Source organism: Impatiens glandulifera, chromosome 4 (genome assembly GCF_907164915.1).
Source record: "Impatiens glandulifera chromosome 4, dImpGla2.1, whole genome shotgun sequence".
In the NCBI taxonomy this organism is placed as follows: Eukaryota; Viridiplantae; Streptophyta; class Magnoliopsida; order Ericales; family Balsaminaceae; genus Impatiens; species Impatiens glandulifera.
Window position 1 is genome coordinate 1,912,981 of NC_061865.1, and position 19,637 is coordinate 1,932,617.

At 30.5% G+C, this 19,637-nt stretch overlaps 4 protein-coding genes across 5 annotated transcripts; 2 read left to right on the plus strand and 2 right to left on the minus strand.

Annotated features, from left to right (window-relative positions):
- Positions 1-6,182: 6,182 nt before the first annotated feature.
- Positions 6,183-8,643, plus strand: LOC124934415 (protein XRI1). Of its 2 annotated transcripts, none has more exons than XM_047474944.1 (9): positions 6,183-6,597; positions 6,893-6,948; positions 7,033-7,167; positions 7,257-7,402; positions 7,504-7,558; positions 7,622-7,730; positions 7,810-7,853; positions 7,916-8,002; positions 8,081-8,643. In XM_047474944.1, exons 1-9 carry the CDS (start codon positions 6,578-6,580, stop codon positions 8,356-8,358), a joined length of 930 nt encoding a protein of 309 aa, XP_047330900.1. In that variant the 5' UTR covers positions 6,183-6,577; the 3' UTR covers positions 8,359-8,643. The 2 variants fall into 2 exon arrangements, with proteins under 2 accessions (XP_047330900.1, XP_047330899.1); XM_047474943.1 differs by having other exon boundaries at positions 6,184-6,597; positions 7,030-7,167.
- Positions 8,644-10,391: 1,748 nt separating this feature from the next.
- On the minus strand, positions 10,392-11,763 carry LOC124936683 (zinc-binding protein A33-like). Its single transcript, XM_047477201.1, has 2 exons — positions 11,503-11,763; positions 10,392-11,405 (listed from the first exon to the last, which is right to left on the minus strand). Exon 2 carries the CDS (start codon positions 11,380-11,382, stop codon positions 10,561-10,563), a length of 822 nt encoding a protein of 273 aa, XP_047333157.1. The 5' UTR covers positions 11,383-11,405; positions 11,503-11,763; the 3' UTR covers positions 10,392-10,560.
- Positions 11,764-13,033: 1,270 nt separating this feature from the next.
- On the plus strand, positions 13,034-16,756 carry LOC124936601 (pentatricopeptide repeat-containing protein At5g48730, chloroplastic). Its single transcript, XM_047477114.1, has 3 exons — positions 13,034-13,447; positions 14,115-14,521; positions 15,750-16,756. Exons 1-3 carry the CDS (start codon positions 13,061-13,063, stop codon positions 16,441-16,443), a joined length of 1,488 nt encoding a protein of 495 aa, XP_047333070.1. The 5' UTR covers positions 13,034-13,060; the 3' UTR covers positions 16,444-16,756.
- Positions 16,757-17,824: 1,068 nt separating this feature from the next.
- LOC124934108 (60S ribosomal protein L13a-4-like) lies at positions 17,825-18,987 on the minus strand. The gene is made up of 4 exons (XM_047474583.1): positions 18,666-18,987; positions 18,482-18,598; positions 18,301-18,388; positions 17,825-18,210 (listed from the first exon to the last, which is right to left on the minus strand). The coding sequence occupies exons 1-4, from the start codon at positions 18,935-18,937 to the stop codon at positions 18,067-18,069; spliced, it is 621 nt and encodes a 206-aa protein (XP_047330539.1). The 5' UTR covers positions 18,938-18,987; the 3' UTR covers positions 17,825-18,066.
- Between the last annotated feature and the right edge of the window lie 650 nt (positions 18,988-19,637).

A 19,637-nucleotide genomic window follows, 5' to 3' on the forward strand; every position in this document is an offset into this window, starting at 1 on the left:
TTTATTTATTTATTGTAATATATTGAAAATTCATCTTTTATAAAATAAAACTTAAAATTTTTATAAAAATATAAAAATAAATAAATATATTAATTATTTTTTTATATTTAATTGTGTTTATAGATTCGGGAAAAAATTATGGTGAAATCAGGATGAGAGACAAAAATACCATCTCGATCAAATCGGAAAAAAAATCGCCCATAAAGAGACAATTCAGATAAAAATCGCAACACAAATTATATTTGTCATCACTGTCTACACCACCATCTTTGTTTTAGGATTATACTCAGATTCAACTCATAATTTGCAATCTTATAGTTTTATAAGTTAATTAATTTGACCATAATAGTGGTGTGTCATCTAGTCCTACTTAATTCAAAAAAATATGTTATTTAATTTGAATCATCATGATTTTTATGTGCGAGTCTTTTTCATTAAAAAAAAGGATCATTCAATAATAGAAGTTTATATTAAATAAGGATTATATTATTAAATGATATATCTGAAGAGTTTTGTTGCTAACTTATTTGTTGAACATAACAGGAAATCTATATTACAACAAATACAAATAATATATTATGTGTGTAGCAATATTTGAATATATAATTGAGCTTCTTTGAAAAACATGAATCATTATCTATTTCATGACTGTTAAGTATATTTTATGATATTTTTATATAAATTTAATTATTTATAAATAACATATTAGTTTATTTTAAAGTAATTTGAAGTTTTTATTGGTATATTCTGATTTAAACATATTTGGATTTGAATAGAAAAGACGTGACGTGAATGGAGTTAGTTTAGAAGTATGGGAGCAGTTACAATTCAAATTCATTTCAACCGAATGAATGAATGAGTGATCATGGATGGATAAAGGAACAAACATCATGGTCTTTGATTGTCGTCATTATCCTCTTTTCTTGTACCCATCATTTCATGTTAAATCATGATCTACAAATAACATACCGATCAAATCATGAAGGTGGTTCGATTCCGAAGAGAATAAATGTCACCGGTTCAAGGAGTTATCCTCGTTAAGGATCCAAAAACGGATATATGTTAGGTTAAGGTTGGCTTGAGCACACATTTAAAAAAAAAAAAAAAATTACGTTACAAAACGTGACATTACCCTTGTATTTTTAATTACTTTTATCTAAAAAAAAGACAAAAACTTACGTTTATCCAATATCATTTTATCCATAATTATTTTGTTATTTTTTTAAGCTCACACTATTTTTTTTTTCAAGTTTAAACTCATCAAAAAAAAAATATATATTATTATTTTTACGATAATAATGTGGCATGACTCATAATTTTCTAAACTGTTTTAATTATTTTACTATTTGTTTATCTTATTCTTAAAACTAATAAAAAAAAATTACAAAAATGATATAGACAGGCTAGTTTAATAACTTGTTTTTAAAATATAATAGACTCTAATAGTTGGTCTTAATTTTAATTTTAAGAATAATTCATCTACGAAGGAAAAATTATGATATTCATTTAATAATTATACAAACATGGGAGAAAAATAAAAATGCACCAATTAAACATTAAAATAAAAATAAAATGCGAACATGATGCCTAACAAATTATTGAACTTGAGCGATGAAATCTCCGAATCGAACCTTATCATATAGCGTTGAAAATATTAATTTAAAAAAAATATTTACTTTGTTTAATAGCTTATTTAATATTGATAAAAAAGGAGAAAATAATTATGCATTCAATTATTAAAATTTAAATTTTATAAAAATCATTAATTTAATTACTTGATTGTTAAGAATATATGTGTTGCAATAAGTATTCACAATTCATTTAAAAAAAACAGTTAATACTAATCAAAATAATTCAAACAATAATTAATGTGTCACTTTTTTAAATTTTGATTTGAATTACAATTAAATAATTTTGAAATAAATTGTTAATATTTTATTAGGTATTGATGTTACGTACTTATATGTTTGAAAATTGATTTATTTTAAGAATTTTAAATGATTTATTTTATTATTATTATTTTATTTAAAACTGGGTATCACAATACCAGCAAGAATGATATCTCTCCAAAGTTCCTTTTATAAAATTAGGAAAAAATCAAACAAGTCCTTAGCGAAGTTCAACGTGGGCTGATCGTGGAGCAGAAAAATGACTCATTTTATTGGGCCTTAAATAAATCTATCAGGCCTAAAGAATACTTCCAACTTAACTATATATTGGGCAAAATGAAAATAATAAATATTTTCATGAAATCAAAATTTATTTTCTGAAATTTACTCATATTATTTTGTTGTGATTATCTTCTTAAAATAATTATTTATCTTAAAATCAGTTTTATTAAATAATTTTTTTATAGATAAAATAGGACAATTTAAAACTAGTATTTAATAACAATGATTATATAGATATTTTATTCTTAAAATGTCAACTTCTCATAACCATAAAACAAATGAAAACTCATAGATTATAGTAAATTTAATTGAATATATAACTGAGGAACTGCAACTCATATATAAATTCAATTTTAAATTAATATAATTTATTTGATATAAAATTAGGCTTTATTATAATGATTATAAATCCTTCCCCTTGTTAAAACTTAAAACTATTAACAGTTATTTGATAAAGTTGATAACTATGATTATTAACCGTTCTTACAATACACAAATAAACAAAATTAAATATATAACAACATTAATACATTTATTTATTTATTTTTATTTTATAATAATTTTTTTTATAATAATATAATTTTTCATAATATTATCATATATATTATATAAAATATTTTTTATATATAATTTATTATATAAAATATTTTACATTAGAATCCGACCTCATCCATAATTACAAGTACTAAAATAAAACATCAAAATTTAGTAATTTATATATTAAAATATTTATTAATGGATAATTTTAATAAAAAAGAATCTCAACTACAAATATAATTAACAAAAACAAAATATAAATTGGGTTCAAATTTAATATCATTTTGTCATATAATTATTTATTTATTTAAATATAATATAAATAATTATTCAAGAATTTCATTTAATTAGATAAAATGATGTTTAATGTGAAATTTGTATGGATGATATATGCAAATTTCGAGTAACTTGTTGTATGTGTCATGATGAGTTGAATCAACATCTTCTTTGAATTGACGAGATGACTATTATTAGGATTACTAAATGATATTGGAGTCTTTGAGTAATTGTTAAGGGTATGGTTTAATGCTATTTTGGTACACTATCTAATTAGAGAGAAATCCTCAAACATTCAATTTTTTTAATGTAGAGAATGATCTAAGGATTAAAGTTGGGTGGGCTTGAAATTTTTTGGCATGGATTTAAAATATATTTATAAAAATTATGAATGAAACAAGTAGATTATCTTATATTTTTTTCCTATTTTAATAATTAGAAAAAATAATGAATTAAATTAAAAATATAAAAAATTAAGGGGTTATATCACATTTTTATGGTAAATATTTTTTTTGTGCCCCCATCTATCTCGTTTGATGCTTATTTGTATCAATCATAGTTCTATTATTATTACTATAAGAACTAAAATTTTACATACCTCAATTTAAAAAATTTAAAATAATTATTTTGATCAAATAAAATCAAAATTATTAAAATTATGCCCAAAACACAAATAATCCAAAATTGTCATAATAATTAATCTCAATTAATGAAGATAATGATCAAGAAAAATAAATAAAATAATTTGAGATAAATGTTGTATTCATTTTATCACAAATAAATTTAAAAAAGTTAAAAAAAATTAAAATAAATAATTTAGGATACATATTGTATCCATTTTATCTCAAATAAATTATTAATTAAAACCCAAAAATATACAAAATAAAATAAATAAACAAAATAAATGTGTATTTATTAAAAATAAATAAATTATATTTTGTAAGTTAAAAATGGAGAAAAATGTATTGAAAAACAATCAATTTCAAACCATCTCTAATGCTGGAAAATGATGGAATTTGATGCAGCTAAAATAAAGAGAAATTAGTACAACATACCTCACAGCCATCGGATGAGCACTGGTTGTCATTCAACGCTCATTAGTCATCCGCGCTGCCCGCTGCAATAGAAGAGATGCGCGTTCGCGAAGCAACAAAACAACTAATGTGCGCCTCAACGTCGTTAGCACAGACGCAACGGAACGCACAAGAGCAAACATAACGCGGACGAAACGCCCAGGCATCTGTGCTTTGGCCCGAAACGACGCCATTTCTCTTTAAGTTTGTCTTCTTCCTCGCAACGAACGACAATGATGAACAACCGAGATTTTTAATTTCTCAAAGATGGAACTCCGACATTAGTCCACCAAATCGGCTGATTCAAAAGTTGAAATGCTCATTTCACCTACGATCATAGGCCTCATCATTACATGATCGATCAAGTTGAATGGAGAACAAACAAAACGCCATTAATGACTTTTGACTGAAATTCGATACACTTGGTCGATCAACCGACCTTGTGAGGCTATAAATAGCCTCCTTTGAGAATATCAAAGATAAATAATCCAACCACAAGCCCTCAATCACTCCCAAGAGTAATCCACTATTAAAATTTTCAAGTTTTTTCTGAAATTTTTGTGTAAGACTGTAATGCCTAGATCTATGCATTCCTAAAGCTTCTAGAAGAGTTCAGGAGTGCTCTCCAACTTATAGTAAGTCTCCAATCATACTGTAATTCGATATACAAATTTAAATTTAAATTTTATATTTTAGTTTGACCGATCTTATATACTGTCTGATTGTTCAATTTCTTGATTGAGATCTTAATAACATTTATAAGTTTTATGTCGAAACAAAACTGAATCAATTAACTTAAATCAAAATACCAAAATTTGATTTTGAAAATTTTCAAAATCGAGTTTTTGTATTACTCAAGAACGACAACCCATAAACCTTTCTAATATGTTTCTAAGAATGTTAGGAACATATTCAAACCAATTCCATGCCATCCTGATCACGTTTAAAAATTTTAATTCTTGAATGGGTTAAAACAAATATGAATTGTTCATATTTTAGTTTTATTTGATCTTATAAGATATAATGAATTTATTGGCAAAACTCCTTACACTTCATCAAACCTTAAAAATTAAAAACCCGTTTTTTTACCTCAAAACTGTTTAAGTTGAATAGAGCATCATCCTGGTCGAATGATGCATCAAAATGATGTTATAAATGATCATTGGGAATAGGAGAAGCTCTTCATGCCCTTTGACCAACGTATCACTATTAGGGCCCCAATAAAACCTGTAATTTGATGTTCTTGACGACCGACCGAGAGTCTATCTAACCTATAATTTTTAAAACACTTTCATAAAAAATATTTTGATAAATGCATGTTTGAGATTTATTTTTAGATCATAATCTCTTGAGCTGATGTTTTTCAGATATTTCCCTCAGCAATCGTCGACATCAATCATAGGTGTCAGCATTTGAATATTATTTGTAATTTTAAATGCAATAAAAATATGTGCATGTCTAGGACTTGAAAAATAATTGGTTAAATAAAATCAATTTCTCAAAAACCAAAATTTTATAAATTAAATACCATTCTTTAATGGGTACGAAGTAGATAGTGTGTAAAACAATTTTCGAGTATCACCAAACATCGAACTCAAAAAACATATTTATTAAATATACATTTATATACCTATATAAAACACTTTTATTGATTTTAAATAAAAAACAATTGGTGACTTTTTCATCAAATAATTTTTTTGTAAAATTAATTATTTTTAATTAATTTAAACACATATTTTCCTTAATCAAATTATTATTTTATTATCTTAAATCTAACAAATTATTTAAGATTCAATCAAAATTAATCATGGTTATAATTAATTTCAAAATGTCATACATATTTAATAATTTTTTTAAAAATAATATTTTTATTAAAAAGATTTTTAACTGAAATTGAAATTTCTCGAATCTTAAATTTTTTCGGAACAATAAATTTTTGGGATTAATTGTATTTTTCTAATAACTACGAGTTTGATAACTTCTTCGAAAATAGTTATATATATATATTTTTATTTATTTAATGTTTTTGATGTGTTTTGTAATGATGAAATATAAAAATAATAAAATTGAATCATCAAAACCTAATAGGTCATTAAATGAAGAATGAGGAGATTATGGGGGTTCGATCATCTGCGCGTGCTATCTTCCTTCTCTCTGACTCTCCCTCCCTGCGCTGTAATGGTGGAGACTTGAGATGATATTTCTGTGGAGAGAGAACAAGAAGACGAAGAAGAAGAAGTAAATACTAAAAATCACCACTTGCAAAAAAAGAAGAGAAAGAAAGAAAGAAAGAGACAACACAAGGAAGAAGAAGAAGAAGAGAGAGATACAAGACACCGCCTTTTCCTCCATTTTGCACACATCTCAAACACCCACTTCTCTCTTTTCTCTACATATAAGCCTAGATCATGCTGCTACAGATACAAGAAAGAAGAAGAAGAGGTCGTTTTCACAGCAACGGCTACTAATAATCGCGATTCGTGAGCCACATTCACATTTTGAACACTGATTTCACCTTTAATGGATTACGGAAATCACAGGTTTTACTAACTTACTCTCTGATCTCCTCTTAACCCAATCGAAATCTCGATAATGTGCATTTGTTTGATGGGTCATTAAATCACTTTATTTCCCTTGATATTGGAATCTCGATTCATATTTGGTAATGAACGGCTCTTCTGACTTCTCTTATCTTTTCAATAAATGTGTCGGAAGACTCAGAACTCTTTGTGTTTGATGCATGCACAAATTTGATGGGACCTAGCACTAAATATGCAATTAATGTGAGATTCAATTTCTGTATTTCTGGCTCATGAACCCTAAATATGTTCACAGTCAAATGTGGGGTTGGCAAGGAGAGGATTTTGACATCCAAAAGGAGAGCAATTTAGGTAAGATTCTTCTTTTTTGTTTTGTTTTGTTTATGGATTGAAAATTTGTCTATTGATGATGGGATTTGACTGGGGTTTCAGCAGATATATCTCATTGTGCATGGAATGAAGTAAACCAGGGTAAAGATTGTTTCTCTTATATGCAAGAGGATGATGAATCAACACCGGTTAGGGCATGTGCTGATTTGGCTTACCATGTTGCAGCTGCAGCAGACATTGGTATATAAACTCTTGTTTAATTTCCAAGGAGGAAGATTGAAACAGTCTCATTTTTCGACATCATGGGTGAATGAATTAATGAATTGCAGGAAATGTGAACAAGAACTTGGAAGAAACCAGAGAGATGATGAATTCTTCACAGTCAAAAAGACGCAGAATGTTGCAATTTGATAATGAATTTGTAGGCAAATCATCTCTGTGCAGTGAGACACCTTCTACTTTCCTAAAATCAAAGGTAGTTTTGAACTATGAACAAGAGAATGTGATAAATAAATCAAAAAATTACTCGTTTCCTTGGATGATGTTACTGACATTAGAGAAGTTTTTTGTTTTTAGGATCGAGAGGATTTGCTTGGAGATGCTTTGACGGAATGGGTTTCGGTTTTTGCAGGTTTGTGAATGTAATTTAAGAAATATGGTTATAATAGACTAATGGTGTTGATTATGATTGTAGAAGAGGAAGATATATCTATGTCTGGTTCTGATGGCCTTGATCAAACATCCGAGGGATGGCTAGCTGATTGCTTGAATGATCCTGACATCCATTCCACCTCTGAGATGATGTAAATTCTTCAATTCCTTCGATTTTTTATGAAATTGCAACTCTCCATTATGAAATTCCTTTGGTTGAAACTTTTTCAGGAATTTATCTGATCCATCTAATGATGTCCACATTGAAGTTACTGGTATGGTTTTTGCTGATATAATTTGTTTTTTCACAACAATTCTTATACTCAATTTTTTGTAGAGATGAGCCAAACTCCACCACCCGAGTATGAAGCCACGGTTGTTCAAAAGCATCATAAGGAAGTTCGTCCAAACGTTATTTTCAAAGGTTTTCTTTCCCCCCTTGAATCTGACCACTTGAGTTATCCTATTGTATTGTGTTTAAAACAAATACTTTGCATTCTAGGTAGGAAGTCGTATATCCGAACACCAATGAAGATGGCTTCATCTGTGGTATATCCATTTGCATTCGTTAAACCATGTGGAGCTCATGGAGATGTAACACTTAAAGACATAAACCAGCGGATTCAAACTCCTCCACCCGAGAAATCAATACAAGGAAAAGACGATCCCAGTTCTTCCTACCCGACTTCAGCCTTTTCTGGTAAGCCGGTTGTTGGAAAAACTAAAATTCGGACCGAAGGAGGGAAAGGAAGCATAACCATCATGAGGACCAAAGGTTGAGAATTGTAGTTTAATGTTGTTTTTGGTAAATAACCTGTCAATGTTATCTTTCTTAATCTAATTAGAGAGATTGATGGTCATGTCTAAGAGATCATCAATCAAATCTTAAGGTCTTTAATTTGTTGTTATTATGGTTGGGAATTGGAAACATTGTTGTTGTTGTGTTTCTTTAGTGTTAAAACTAATGTTGTAATATATTATATATATATATAGTTGCAGGTTGTAAAAGCTCACTATATATTCTGTTTAGTTTGAATGTTATTGATAGATAGATGCTTGTTGTCTGTTTTGTGGTGTTTTATGTGCATTTCTAAGGAATGGCACATTTGCTTTATTGCAGCCTTTGAAAAGAAAAAGGTGAAAAGTTAAAGCTTGTCAATAGGAATAATAATGTTAAGTCTACTTGCCCATACTTTTGTGTCTTTTATAATGGTTATGAAGTATGGGCATTCAATATATCAATAGTTATGTTGACCCAATTTGAATCAAAATATTTGATATTTTTGTTTTTGGATAAGAATGGGTAACCGCATCATACCGTGGGTACCCGATAATTGAGTTCGGGTATTTTAAATTTGTTGTTGAGGATAAGAAATCTGCGAAATTTGAACCCGATACTTGATTATATTAATATTAATTTTATTTAATTCAAGTTTAATGTGTGATTTTTCAAATATTTCGTCATTACAAATATCATTATAAATACATCGTTTAATTTAGTCTTTTTCATACTCCACTTCAAATATCATCCTAAATACAATACACTCCTAACTTTATTTTTTTTTTATATTTCCAAAAAATTATTTCTCTACATAAATTTTTATCTCCAACTTTTATTTTAATAACAAAATATTACTTCTCTCATTATTTTAATATTTAATCTCTAATTATTTTTCAACTTTTTTTCTTTCCTCTAGTTTATCATCTTCGATATCTACAAAAATAAGTATTTAGGTAGATAATATTTTTATTTTTATATTTAATATTTCGATATTACTAATTTTAAAATTATTTATTAAACTTATATTTTTTTTCTTGAATCTTTATAATCTTATAAGTTTTTTAATGAGGTAATGGATATCCAACAAATCGGAGAGGAGGATAGGTCAAGTTTGAAGTCGGGTAGTGAAATGAAAATCGAGTTTGAGGATGAGTACTTTACTACCCGATGAGTAGGGTACCCGTTTTCATCCTTATTTTGTTTATAGGATTTTTATACAAGAAAAAAAGTTTATCTAGTAAGTTCTTGATTTAGTATAACAGAACTTAGTAGAACCGAATTTAAATTTATCAAATAAATACCGATTCGCGACAATTAGGGATGGTCGTGGTTATCATCACCGCCTTTTACATTGAGGATTTTTTTTTACTATCATATTCTTTAAAAAGGTAATTTTTTTATATAATTTTTTTTTAATATTATATATATTATAATATATTACAAATTTACATTAGTTTAAACAAATAAACTTAAAATTTTTATAAAATATGTATAATAAATAAATATATTATTAATGTTATATATTTAATTGTGTCTATTATTATTCGGAATGAAATTGGGGCTGCGACACAAATATCATCTCGTTCCTATCCTAATCAACTACGGGTTAAAACAGAAAAAAAATTCACATAACAACAATTTGAATTGAAAACCGCGGGAACAAATTACAATTGTCATCCCTAATGACAACCGAATCACACCCATAATGGTAGGGGTAGTAAATAATTGGATCGGACCGATAGTGAATTTAAATTTATTAACCGATGGAGATGATGAGATAGAGTGAACTTACCATCCACACCCCCATTTTAATTGATAAATTCTTCTTATTATCATTCTATCATATTATTTAAAAATATTTATTTTCTATGATAAAATTATATTTTTATATAATATATATTAAAACTTCATATTATTTAAAAAAAAACTTATAACACTAATAAAATATTAAGAATAAACAAATATATTAATTATATTATATATTAGTTTGTATTTATTAATGGGTGATAACATAAATTAGTTTAAACCCAGGTAAAATAGTTTCAAAACTTTAGCAATTTGAATATAAAATGGAGACATTTGAAATCAATTTTTTGTTTGTTTGTTTACCTTTAAATGGTCCATGCAATTTCTAAACCTAAAGAAGAAGAAGAAGAAGAATGAAACAGAGAGCAGATAATGGAAAACTCACAGTTTGAAAATCAGAAGATATCAAGAATCTCAACGACGAAGCCATTGCAAAGAGGACAAGTCGTACCTCTTTGTACCCAAAGCTCCCTAGAGCATAATCTGCAGAATGCATGTCCACATGGAACGAAAGCCGCACCCTTATGACTCACCATACAAACAGAGCATATGCTATATTCTACAGATTCATCTGAATCCCCATCTCCATCTTCTTCATCATCATCATCCTCATCATCATCTTCATTGAAATCCAGTAAAGCCATCAGAGACGTACTCTCCTCATGAGTTCCCTTCTCCTCCTCCTCCCCCTCTTCGCTTCCCTCACTCGAAACTTCAGGGAATTCGTCTCCCGCTATGTTCAACGAACTATATCTCTTCGAAGCCGGTGCAGGTACGCGACTCGAGTCACGACGAACCATTTGTGGACGGTTGATTGGAATTAGAGCCGAATCAGACTCGATTTGATTGGAATTCTCTCCCGTTGTAATTTGATCAATCGGTTCATGAATTGGATCGGAAATGTTTAGCGTTGGAGGACGCCGAAACGATTGTGCTCCTGATGATACTGAACGGATGAGATTGGGAACGTTTACATCTGATACGGGAATTGTAATAATGGAGGTCCAAGCTACACCGGCACGTTGTAGACGGATCATATCCTTGAATGCTGTCCAATTCTTTTTATTCTTCTTAAAACCGCTGTTTGGATCGTCACTAATGATGTCTAGTAAAGTACGATTTCCTGGACTCAGCGGTTTCTCTCCTTCACCGAGAATTGTGCTTAATGATAAACCGGCCAGACCATTCCGGCGAGTCTCTCCTTCTTTCATTTCCATCAGAACAAGCGCCAGTAATCAAACTGTTTACATAAATACAATCAGATTTATATGAACGATTTGATATTACAGAGATTAATTCCGCGATTGAATCAAATTGATGAATCGATGATATAATACCTGAACAAAATCGATCGATGATCAACGACGCTAAACTTGAATCGAATCCATAAGGCGAAGATTCATCGTTCAAATCGCGGTTACGTTGATCAATCAAACACATAAAGGATCGGATCTGATGAGAATTGGTGAAGAAAGCTTTAAAACGATACTGTTTGAAAACGATCTTTGTTGAGATTTCGTTGTTTTTCTCTACATCAAAATATACATTTGAAATTCAAATCTCCTTTCGTTGTTTCTCTGTGTTCATCTTTCTCCCTAGCTCGCATGGACGACGATGAATATGGGAAGAAGATAGACTGCAATTAATTTTCTTCATTTTGTTTATTATCTATTGGACTTATTTAAATTAACAGCCCATATTGGTGATGCCCATGAGGCCCATTTATTGTATTTATTTCGACGTTTAATTTAATATTGTTATTAGAAAAAAGAAATTTAATTTTTAGTAAAGATGAATCCACTATGTCTGACAAACTAACTATATAATGAGCTTAATTAAATGATTTAGTAAATTTATTAAATTAGTATCTTATCCAATAGGATTCTATATGTATTCCAATTCTTTCTTTCTTTTTCTATTCCTATAATTTAATTTATTTGACATATTAAGTAAGACCATTTTTAACTACTTGAACTAAGAAAATTTATTTGATATATATAAGTTGGATGGATGGATAGAATATAAACGAGTTACTAATCAAATAAAATTTAACAAAATAACAAGGGTTTGACAACCGTTTCATTATCAACCAGATTAATGGGATCAAATTTAGTGAAATGGATTTAAAATCAATGATTCATATTTCATTCAATTCTATAAAATATAAAAACTTTTAAAGAGTAGTTTCGAAAATAACCCAAATATGAGGATTGTTATTACTTTTATTTGTCGGGAGTTCACCATATTTATTATGTCCAAAATTTTCTGACATCTCAACAATGGAGAGCGAAAGTAGAGCGAAAAAGTTGAGAATTGACGTTCATAAGCGACACTAATGATTTTGAAGTCTCGTGTTTGTACCGTTTATTCTTGTCAAGTAATCTTGAAGTTGTTTCACACGATAATCAGACGATCGGATGTTGAATTCCGACAACGGAGTTTTGTATCGATTAATTATAGAATGTGTGGAAGAGGTGAATGCTGAGTACCAAATAGAGTAAAAAATTAGCCCGCGCATTTTGGCGACAAAAAATTAAATAAGTTATAAGTATAAATAAAATCCCGATAAACCTCTTTTAAAATGGTTTACGTCCCAACATTCGAAATAATGTATTAAACCAAAAATTTTCGTGTTAGATTTCCGAAAGAATCATTTGACCGGATCGAATTTTGACAAGTTCAAAATATACCATATCGAAGTCAGAATTTGGAACCATCATCCACCCGTTTGTCAGTTTAACAACTTATTTTAAATGCAAAATAATATAAATAAATTTATAATAATATTGAGTGTTGGCAAGTATTGAGCCACGGCTTTATGGGGGCACCATTGTAATTATGGTGGAAAGTTGGATAGATTAACGAATAGTAAGAAAAATAGAAAATCGGCCTACTATGGCTTCCACTCTTTCTAGCTCCAGTATTCCGTTCCCGTTGCCGGGAAATCATCATCCGTTTGACATTAAGCCGGCGACATTCCGTTCAGTACAAAGTTCTCGGTCCAATTATGAATCCGACGACCGACGACAAGATGAAGATACTATTCAATGGACGGCGAAGGAGCGAGTACCAAGAGTAATCGATACAGGGAAGACGGATAATAGAGTGCAAGGAAACCAGAAGATTGCATCTAGAAAGGCAATATCGATAATTCTTCGTAGGGAGGCCACGAAGGCCGTCATAGAGAAGAAGATTGGAAACTCCAAGAAACTTTTGCCAAGGACTGTCCTCGAAGCCTTGCACGAACGCATCACTGCTTTGCGTTGGGAATCGGCTCTCAAGGTATACGGTTCTTCAATTTTCTGTTAATCTCTTTTTCTTTAGGTCAAATTCATAAACGAACATACGAGATTTATTGTTATATTGATGATGAATTAGATGAAGAAACAGGAATGCACACTAGGATCTTATACGTGATGAAGTAAGCATCAAATTAGGATTCATACTACAGGAGCAGGTTTTGCGTTAGTAATTATATCTACTATGAGTGAGATTTGAAGAAGAACGAAAAGAATTCACATTGTTGTGAATTTTTGCTCTTATTTTAGGATCTCAATTAGAACAAAACTGGAATTTCTGACAAAGAAAGATTACTGGCTCAGTGCAATCAATTAGATGAATAAACAGGAATGTGAAGTGTTTCTGTTGATGAAAATGCACACTACTCTTTGTTTTGATGTATGATAAATTTTCTAACCTGATGAATAAAGCATCAAATTAGGATTCATACTACAGGAGCGGGTTTTGCGTTAGTAATTGTATCTACTATGAGTGAGGTGTGAAGAAGAACGAAAAGAATCCAATATTGTGGTGAATTTTCGCTCTTATTTTAGGATCTCAATTAGAACAAAATTGGAATTTCTGACAAAGAAAGATTACTGGCTCAGTGCATACATATGAATGTTTCTTCTTCGCTTTCTATCTTAGTGGCGATTTTCTGTTTGTCCAGGTATTCGAGTTACTGCGAGAGCAGCTTTGGTACCGGCCAAATCCTGGTATTTACATAAAGTTAATCATCATGCTTGGAAAATGTAAGCAACCAAATAGAGCTCAAGACTTATTTCAGGATATGGTTGATGAAGGGTGCATCATCAATCATGAATCTTATACTGCTCTATTATCCGCCTATAGTAGGAGTGGCTTATTTGAGAAGGCATTTTCTATTCTTGAAGAGATGAAGAATATGGATTACTGCAAACCTGATGTGCATACATATTCCATCCTTATTAAATCATGCCTGCAAGTTTTCGACTTTGACAAAGTTCAATATTTGCTTTATGATATGGAATCTCAAGGAATCAAGCCGAATACTGTTACATACAATACTTTGATTGATGCATATGGAAAGGCTAGAAGGTACATTTTGTTTTACTTTATTGGTCTTTCTTTAAATGTAGGGTAGTAAGTATGCATTAAAATGTGATGAAGATGGTGAAGATTTGCATTTATGAATGATTAGTTTAATGGTAGCTGTTGGGATTTGCTCAAATTATTCATGGTTGATAAGCATAATGTCGTGACCCTAGCACGTCAACCAGGTGTTGCATTCTCACAAGATGTGTCACTCTAAAGAGATTAGAAAGAGACTTATGCTATGTTTGGATGTGTATAATTGGAATTAGAATTCCAATTCTATAAGAACTAGAATTGAATTACAATTCAATCCTTGGAAATCATAAAATTGTATTTCATAAGTAGTTTCGGTTTAAAAAATCATATACATTCAATTCCATTGGAATTTTAATTTAAATTCTAATTCCTTATTTGAAGTCATCAAACAAACAAGTTATTGGTATTGAACCCAATGCTAATTCTATCTTCAATTGCGCCCAAACCAAATACAGAGATTTGAGAAGTATTGTTAAATTGCAAGAATACTGTGTTGCTACACTTGCCTGTTTACAATTTGTGAGAGTTTGAGTAGTGTATATACAAATGGAGACCAATAGACTTATCTATAGAGTGGTGGCAAGACTAGGGCCTTGTTTGATCTAGGGTTATTTGAATAACTAGTGGTTATTTCCAAATAACCTTGTTTGATGTAGGTTTTTGAAAATCAGGTTATTTGGATAAAAAAAATATTAGTGGTATAAATAGAGTATTTTTTAATTTTGTTGTAAAGTTGAGGGTAGTTTGATTCATAATTTGAATAATATTTTGATTGGATAGTGGATTATTTGAAATTAATCTTAAATAACCCATAACAAACATGGCCAAGATTCATTTACCACATTATCGATCCTTCGTCATTCTACAAGGTTCTCTAACCTTAACGATAACAAGCCTTCAATGTTCTAGTTACCTTGAACCTTCAAGCCAACTCTAGAGTCTTCTAAAGTGATCTACTTCTTTGACCATGTTCCAAGATGTTAAGGGTCTTCTAGAAACTTCCAAGTTCCAAGTCATTCCACGTTCTAGAATCTTCCAACATCTTAGTGCATTCAAGAAAATTATAGTTTTTGAGGCCTGAGTTGGTCCATCCAACTCTAGTTCTATCTAGACAATATTTGGTTGCAATTGAGTAGTCAAAATCTTTTGTTTAAGGAAAAGAAATGTGGAGTCATGATTTGAATCTTCTTGACAGGTTTGGAGAGATGGAAACAACCATAATTAAAATGCTCCGAGAAGGGGAATGCAAACCAGATACATGGACCATGAACTCAGCATTACGAGCTTTTGGAGGCAGTGGCCAAATAGAGACAATGGAGAAATGCTACGATAAGTTTCAATCCTCCGGGATTCAACCCAGCATAAAGACGTTCAACATACTCTTGGACTCTTATGGAAAAGTTGGAGAGTACGAGAAGATGAGTGCCGTGATGGAATACATGCAGAAGTATCACTACTCGTGGACATTAGTAACTTACAACATCGTGATTGATGCATTCGGAAGGGGTGGAGATTTGAAACAGATGGAATTTTTGTTTAGGCTGATGAAGTCAGAGAGGATAAAACCAAACTGCATTACACTTTGCTCGCTTGTTAGGGCATATGGGAATGCAGGAAAGGCTGATAAAATTGGTGGTGTCTTACGGTTTATCGAGAGTTCAGACATTACACTTGATCTGGTGTTTTTCAACTGCCTTATCGACGCTTATGGAATGATGGGATGCTTGGCAGAGATGAAACAGGTGTTGGAAATGATGGAGAAGAAAGGATGCAAGCCTGATAAAGTTACATATAGAACAATGATCAAGGTTTACTCTTTAAGTGGAATGATCAGTCATGCAAAAGAACTCAGAAAATTTCTTGTCTCCCCAAAGGAGGAACCTTCATAGTTGGTGGGGAGATTAAAATTATATGGCTTCTCTCTAATTTGTTGATTATTTCAGTAATTTATCAGTTAACTCTTCCTATCCTATCTTCATGAAAGCTATGTTCTTTCCCATTTGAAAACACTTTCTGGATCCGGGTATCTCATCTGGACGTGGATCATATGAGACCACATTTGGAAACATAACTTGACGGTGGTTTCTTATCTAAATGCGAATCCAGACCTAGATTCATAAAGTGTTTCCAAATGGGCACGTACTGAAGAACTCGAGATAAGACAGATTCAAATATATTTTGGTAAAGGATTCAGATACAAATGTTTAACATATCTAGTAAAAGTTAACTGCTAAGTTGCTGAATAAATTGTTTACAGGAGCAAGGATTGAACCGAAGAACAAGCCCCTGTTTATCGTAGATGTTGGGATTTGGAAAGGTAAGGTGATGGGGAATTGAGTTTGGATAAATTGAAAGATCAGATGGTGTTTTGGGATATTTATATAGGCTCTCCTTCTTCAGTAATCAATATATATATATATATATATATATATACAAATCAGTTGTAGTTTTAGTTTAGTGGTGATCTGATAGAAGTATTCATTAGTTCAAATCTCATTATATTAATTGAAATATATAACTGTTTATTCTGATATATCTCCTATTCAGATTTGAAATGTTATAATTCCCGGCAAGAGAATTCAAGAAATTCTGGATCTTAAAGTCATTTATTGGGATTCCATATGATAAAACTTTCATCTCATATTCCAGGTAGGAATTTGACTTAATATTTGAGATTTCTTAATGATCCAGACTCAATTCTATAAAGGTTAGAATTTTATTTTATATCTAGGGCTTATTTAAGAGTGCAACTAATCACACTATAAAATTGAAGTCTACTAATTCAAATATATATTTATTGATTTCGATGATTATATAAACTCATATCCTAGGTTATCATAATTTAATCTTTGTTATTATCTTTCAAGTAATACTCATGTAAAATTTGAGTTATTTCTTCATTATTTTTGTAATCATTTCTAATATATATTAATATTTAATAACAAAAAATAAGAGTTAGATATTCAACTATGTTATAAAGACTTCTAGCTCTCTTAAAGAGCATAGCTTGAAACCAGTCAGTTTAGCTCTAAGTTTAAAACCCTAATTCAAGGAAAGGTATGTTGATGGCTTTCTCTTATTCTGCACAAGAATGAGTCATATTAACAGGTCCTGTAAACATCTCCCAAATAAACCAACATCAAACAAGCAGCAATTGAATTATCAAAAAATGGGTAAATCCCAATTTCATAAACTCTATCTCATCTTGATCTTGCTCCTAAGTAAACACAATCCTTGAATAGGGGTAAACAAACAAAGTAAACTAATTGTTAAAATAACCAATAATCTTCAGCCTTCCAAAAAAAAGTTATAATCTTGATAATGAGAATAAATATCCAAAACAATTTTGATAACAGCTATGATCTTCCACCAAAAAGACCAAATAAAAAACTGAAACAAAACCCAAATCTTTAAAAGTACTTGGAAGATACAAAAACATATCAGACCAACAGATAAACAACTCACTTCAACCTCACTAGCCCATCTTCTAACCATATCATAATTCATCATCATCAATATTTAACTGGAGCAAGGATATCTAACTGAGATCCAAGCTTTTCCTCAGCAATCTTCTCTGCCTTGATTCTCAACTTAGCAAGAAGCTTCTTCCTCTCATAAACAACTTGGGATTTCTCCTTTCTCTTCTCCTCCAATTCCTAATAAAACCCATAATAGATTAAACCTAAAGTTGTTGTCTTTGATCTCACAAATTAGAGTGTCATGTAAAGAAGAGATTCAAAAATCACCTTAATGGTTTCGTGGTAGTTCCATCCAACCTCTGCGGACAGTTTACCCAACAAACAGTACTTGTGTCCAGCTTGTAGCCTCAAAACCCTAATTTCATAACATATAATATAATTGAGATTGTCGCCCAAAACCCTAAAACATATCATCGATTTAACTAATATCAACAATCAAAAAGCTCACTTCAAAGCATCAGGGATGACCATTCTCTTGATCTTGTCATAAGGAGGTGGGATTCCTTCATAAACCTTCAACCTCGCTAGTGCAGCAGCTCCACGTTTAGTCTTGTGCGGGATCATCCTATATACAAAGATCATAATAATAAGTAAAGTAATTCAATTGAACTCGATTGAGTTAATGATCTTACCCACGAATGGTACGCCAGAGGATCTTGGAAGGGGCGCGGAAATGGATGGGACCGTGAGAAGGTTTAGTGTTCATGCGCTTACGGAGAAAACGAAGATATTTCATTTTCTGACGAACAAGACCACCGGAGAGACAGATCTCTTCGCAACGGACGACGACAACCTTTTGGCCATTGAGAAGCTCTTTGGCTAAAATGGACGATAATCGTCCGAGCATGTGGTGGCGGGCGTCCACCACTACGACTCGCTTGCAGACTCCTGATCCAGACACCATTTTTGCTCCCTTCTCTCTTTCTCTCTTACCTGCGGCGATTTCAGCTTAAATCTGTATATAGGGTTGAGCTGTTTATATATATACTAGGGTTTTTCAAGACCTAATATACCTTTTGGGCTTAATTCTTTGAGAATTATATAATGTCAAGCCCAATAGTACTTTGTTTTCTTGTGACCAAGCCCAATAGTATATTATTCTTATTTAATATTTTTTTATGAGTCTTACTATTTAATAGCTTGGATTTCATTTGTTGATCAAACTAATACCAATATTCTATAAAGAAGAGAAACCCTATATTATAGTTTTGAACTTATTATATATATAATTAAAAAAAATATAATAATATCTCTACAACTATCCTCTTTTCTTTTATCAGGTATATACTATTGTTTCTTATTAATATATAGTTCTTCAATCTATATATATATATATAATGATGCTTAATTTTTAAAGTGTCTGAATTGTCGGGTCGAGAGTTGTGGTTAATTTGGATATATGTGAGAGTAAATGGATACTTGGATCGGATTATGGGTTGACCCGCCCATAAAATTTTTATCATTATATTTTTTTACGATTTTTTATATTATTACTCGTGCATTTCCATACGGATACATGCTAGTTTTTATAATTAGAATAATTGTTTGTTACTCATACTTCAAGTTATATGTATTCCTCTCCTTAACCACAAATGAAATTATTT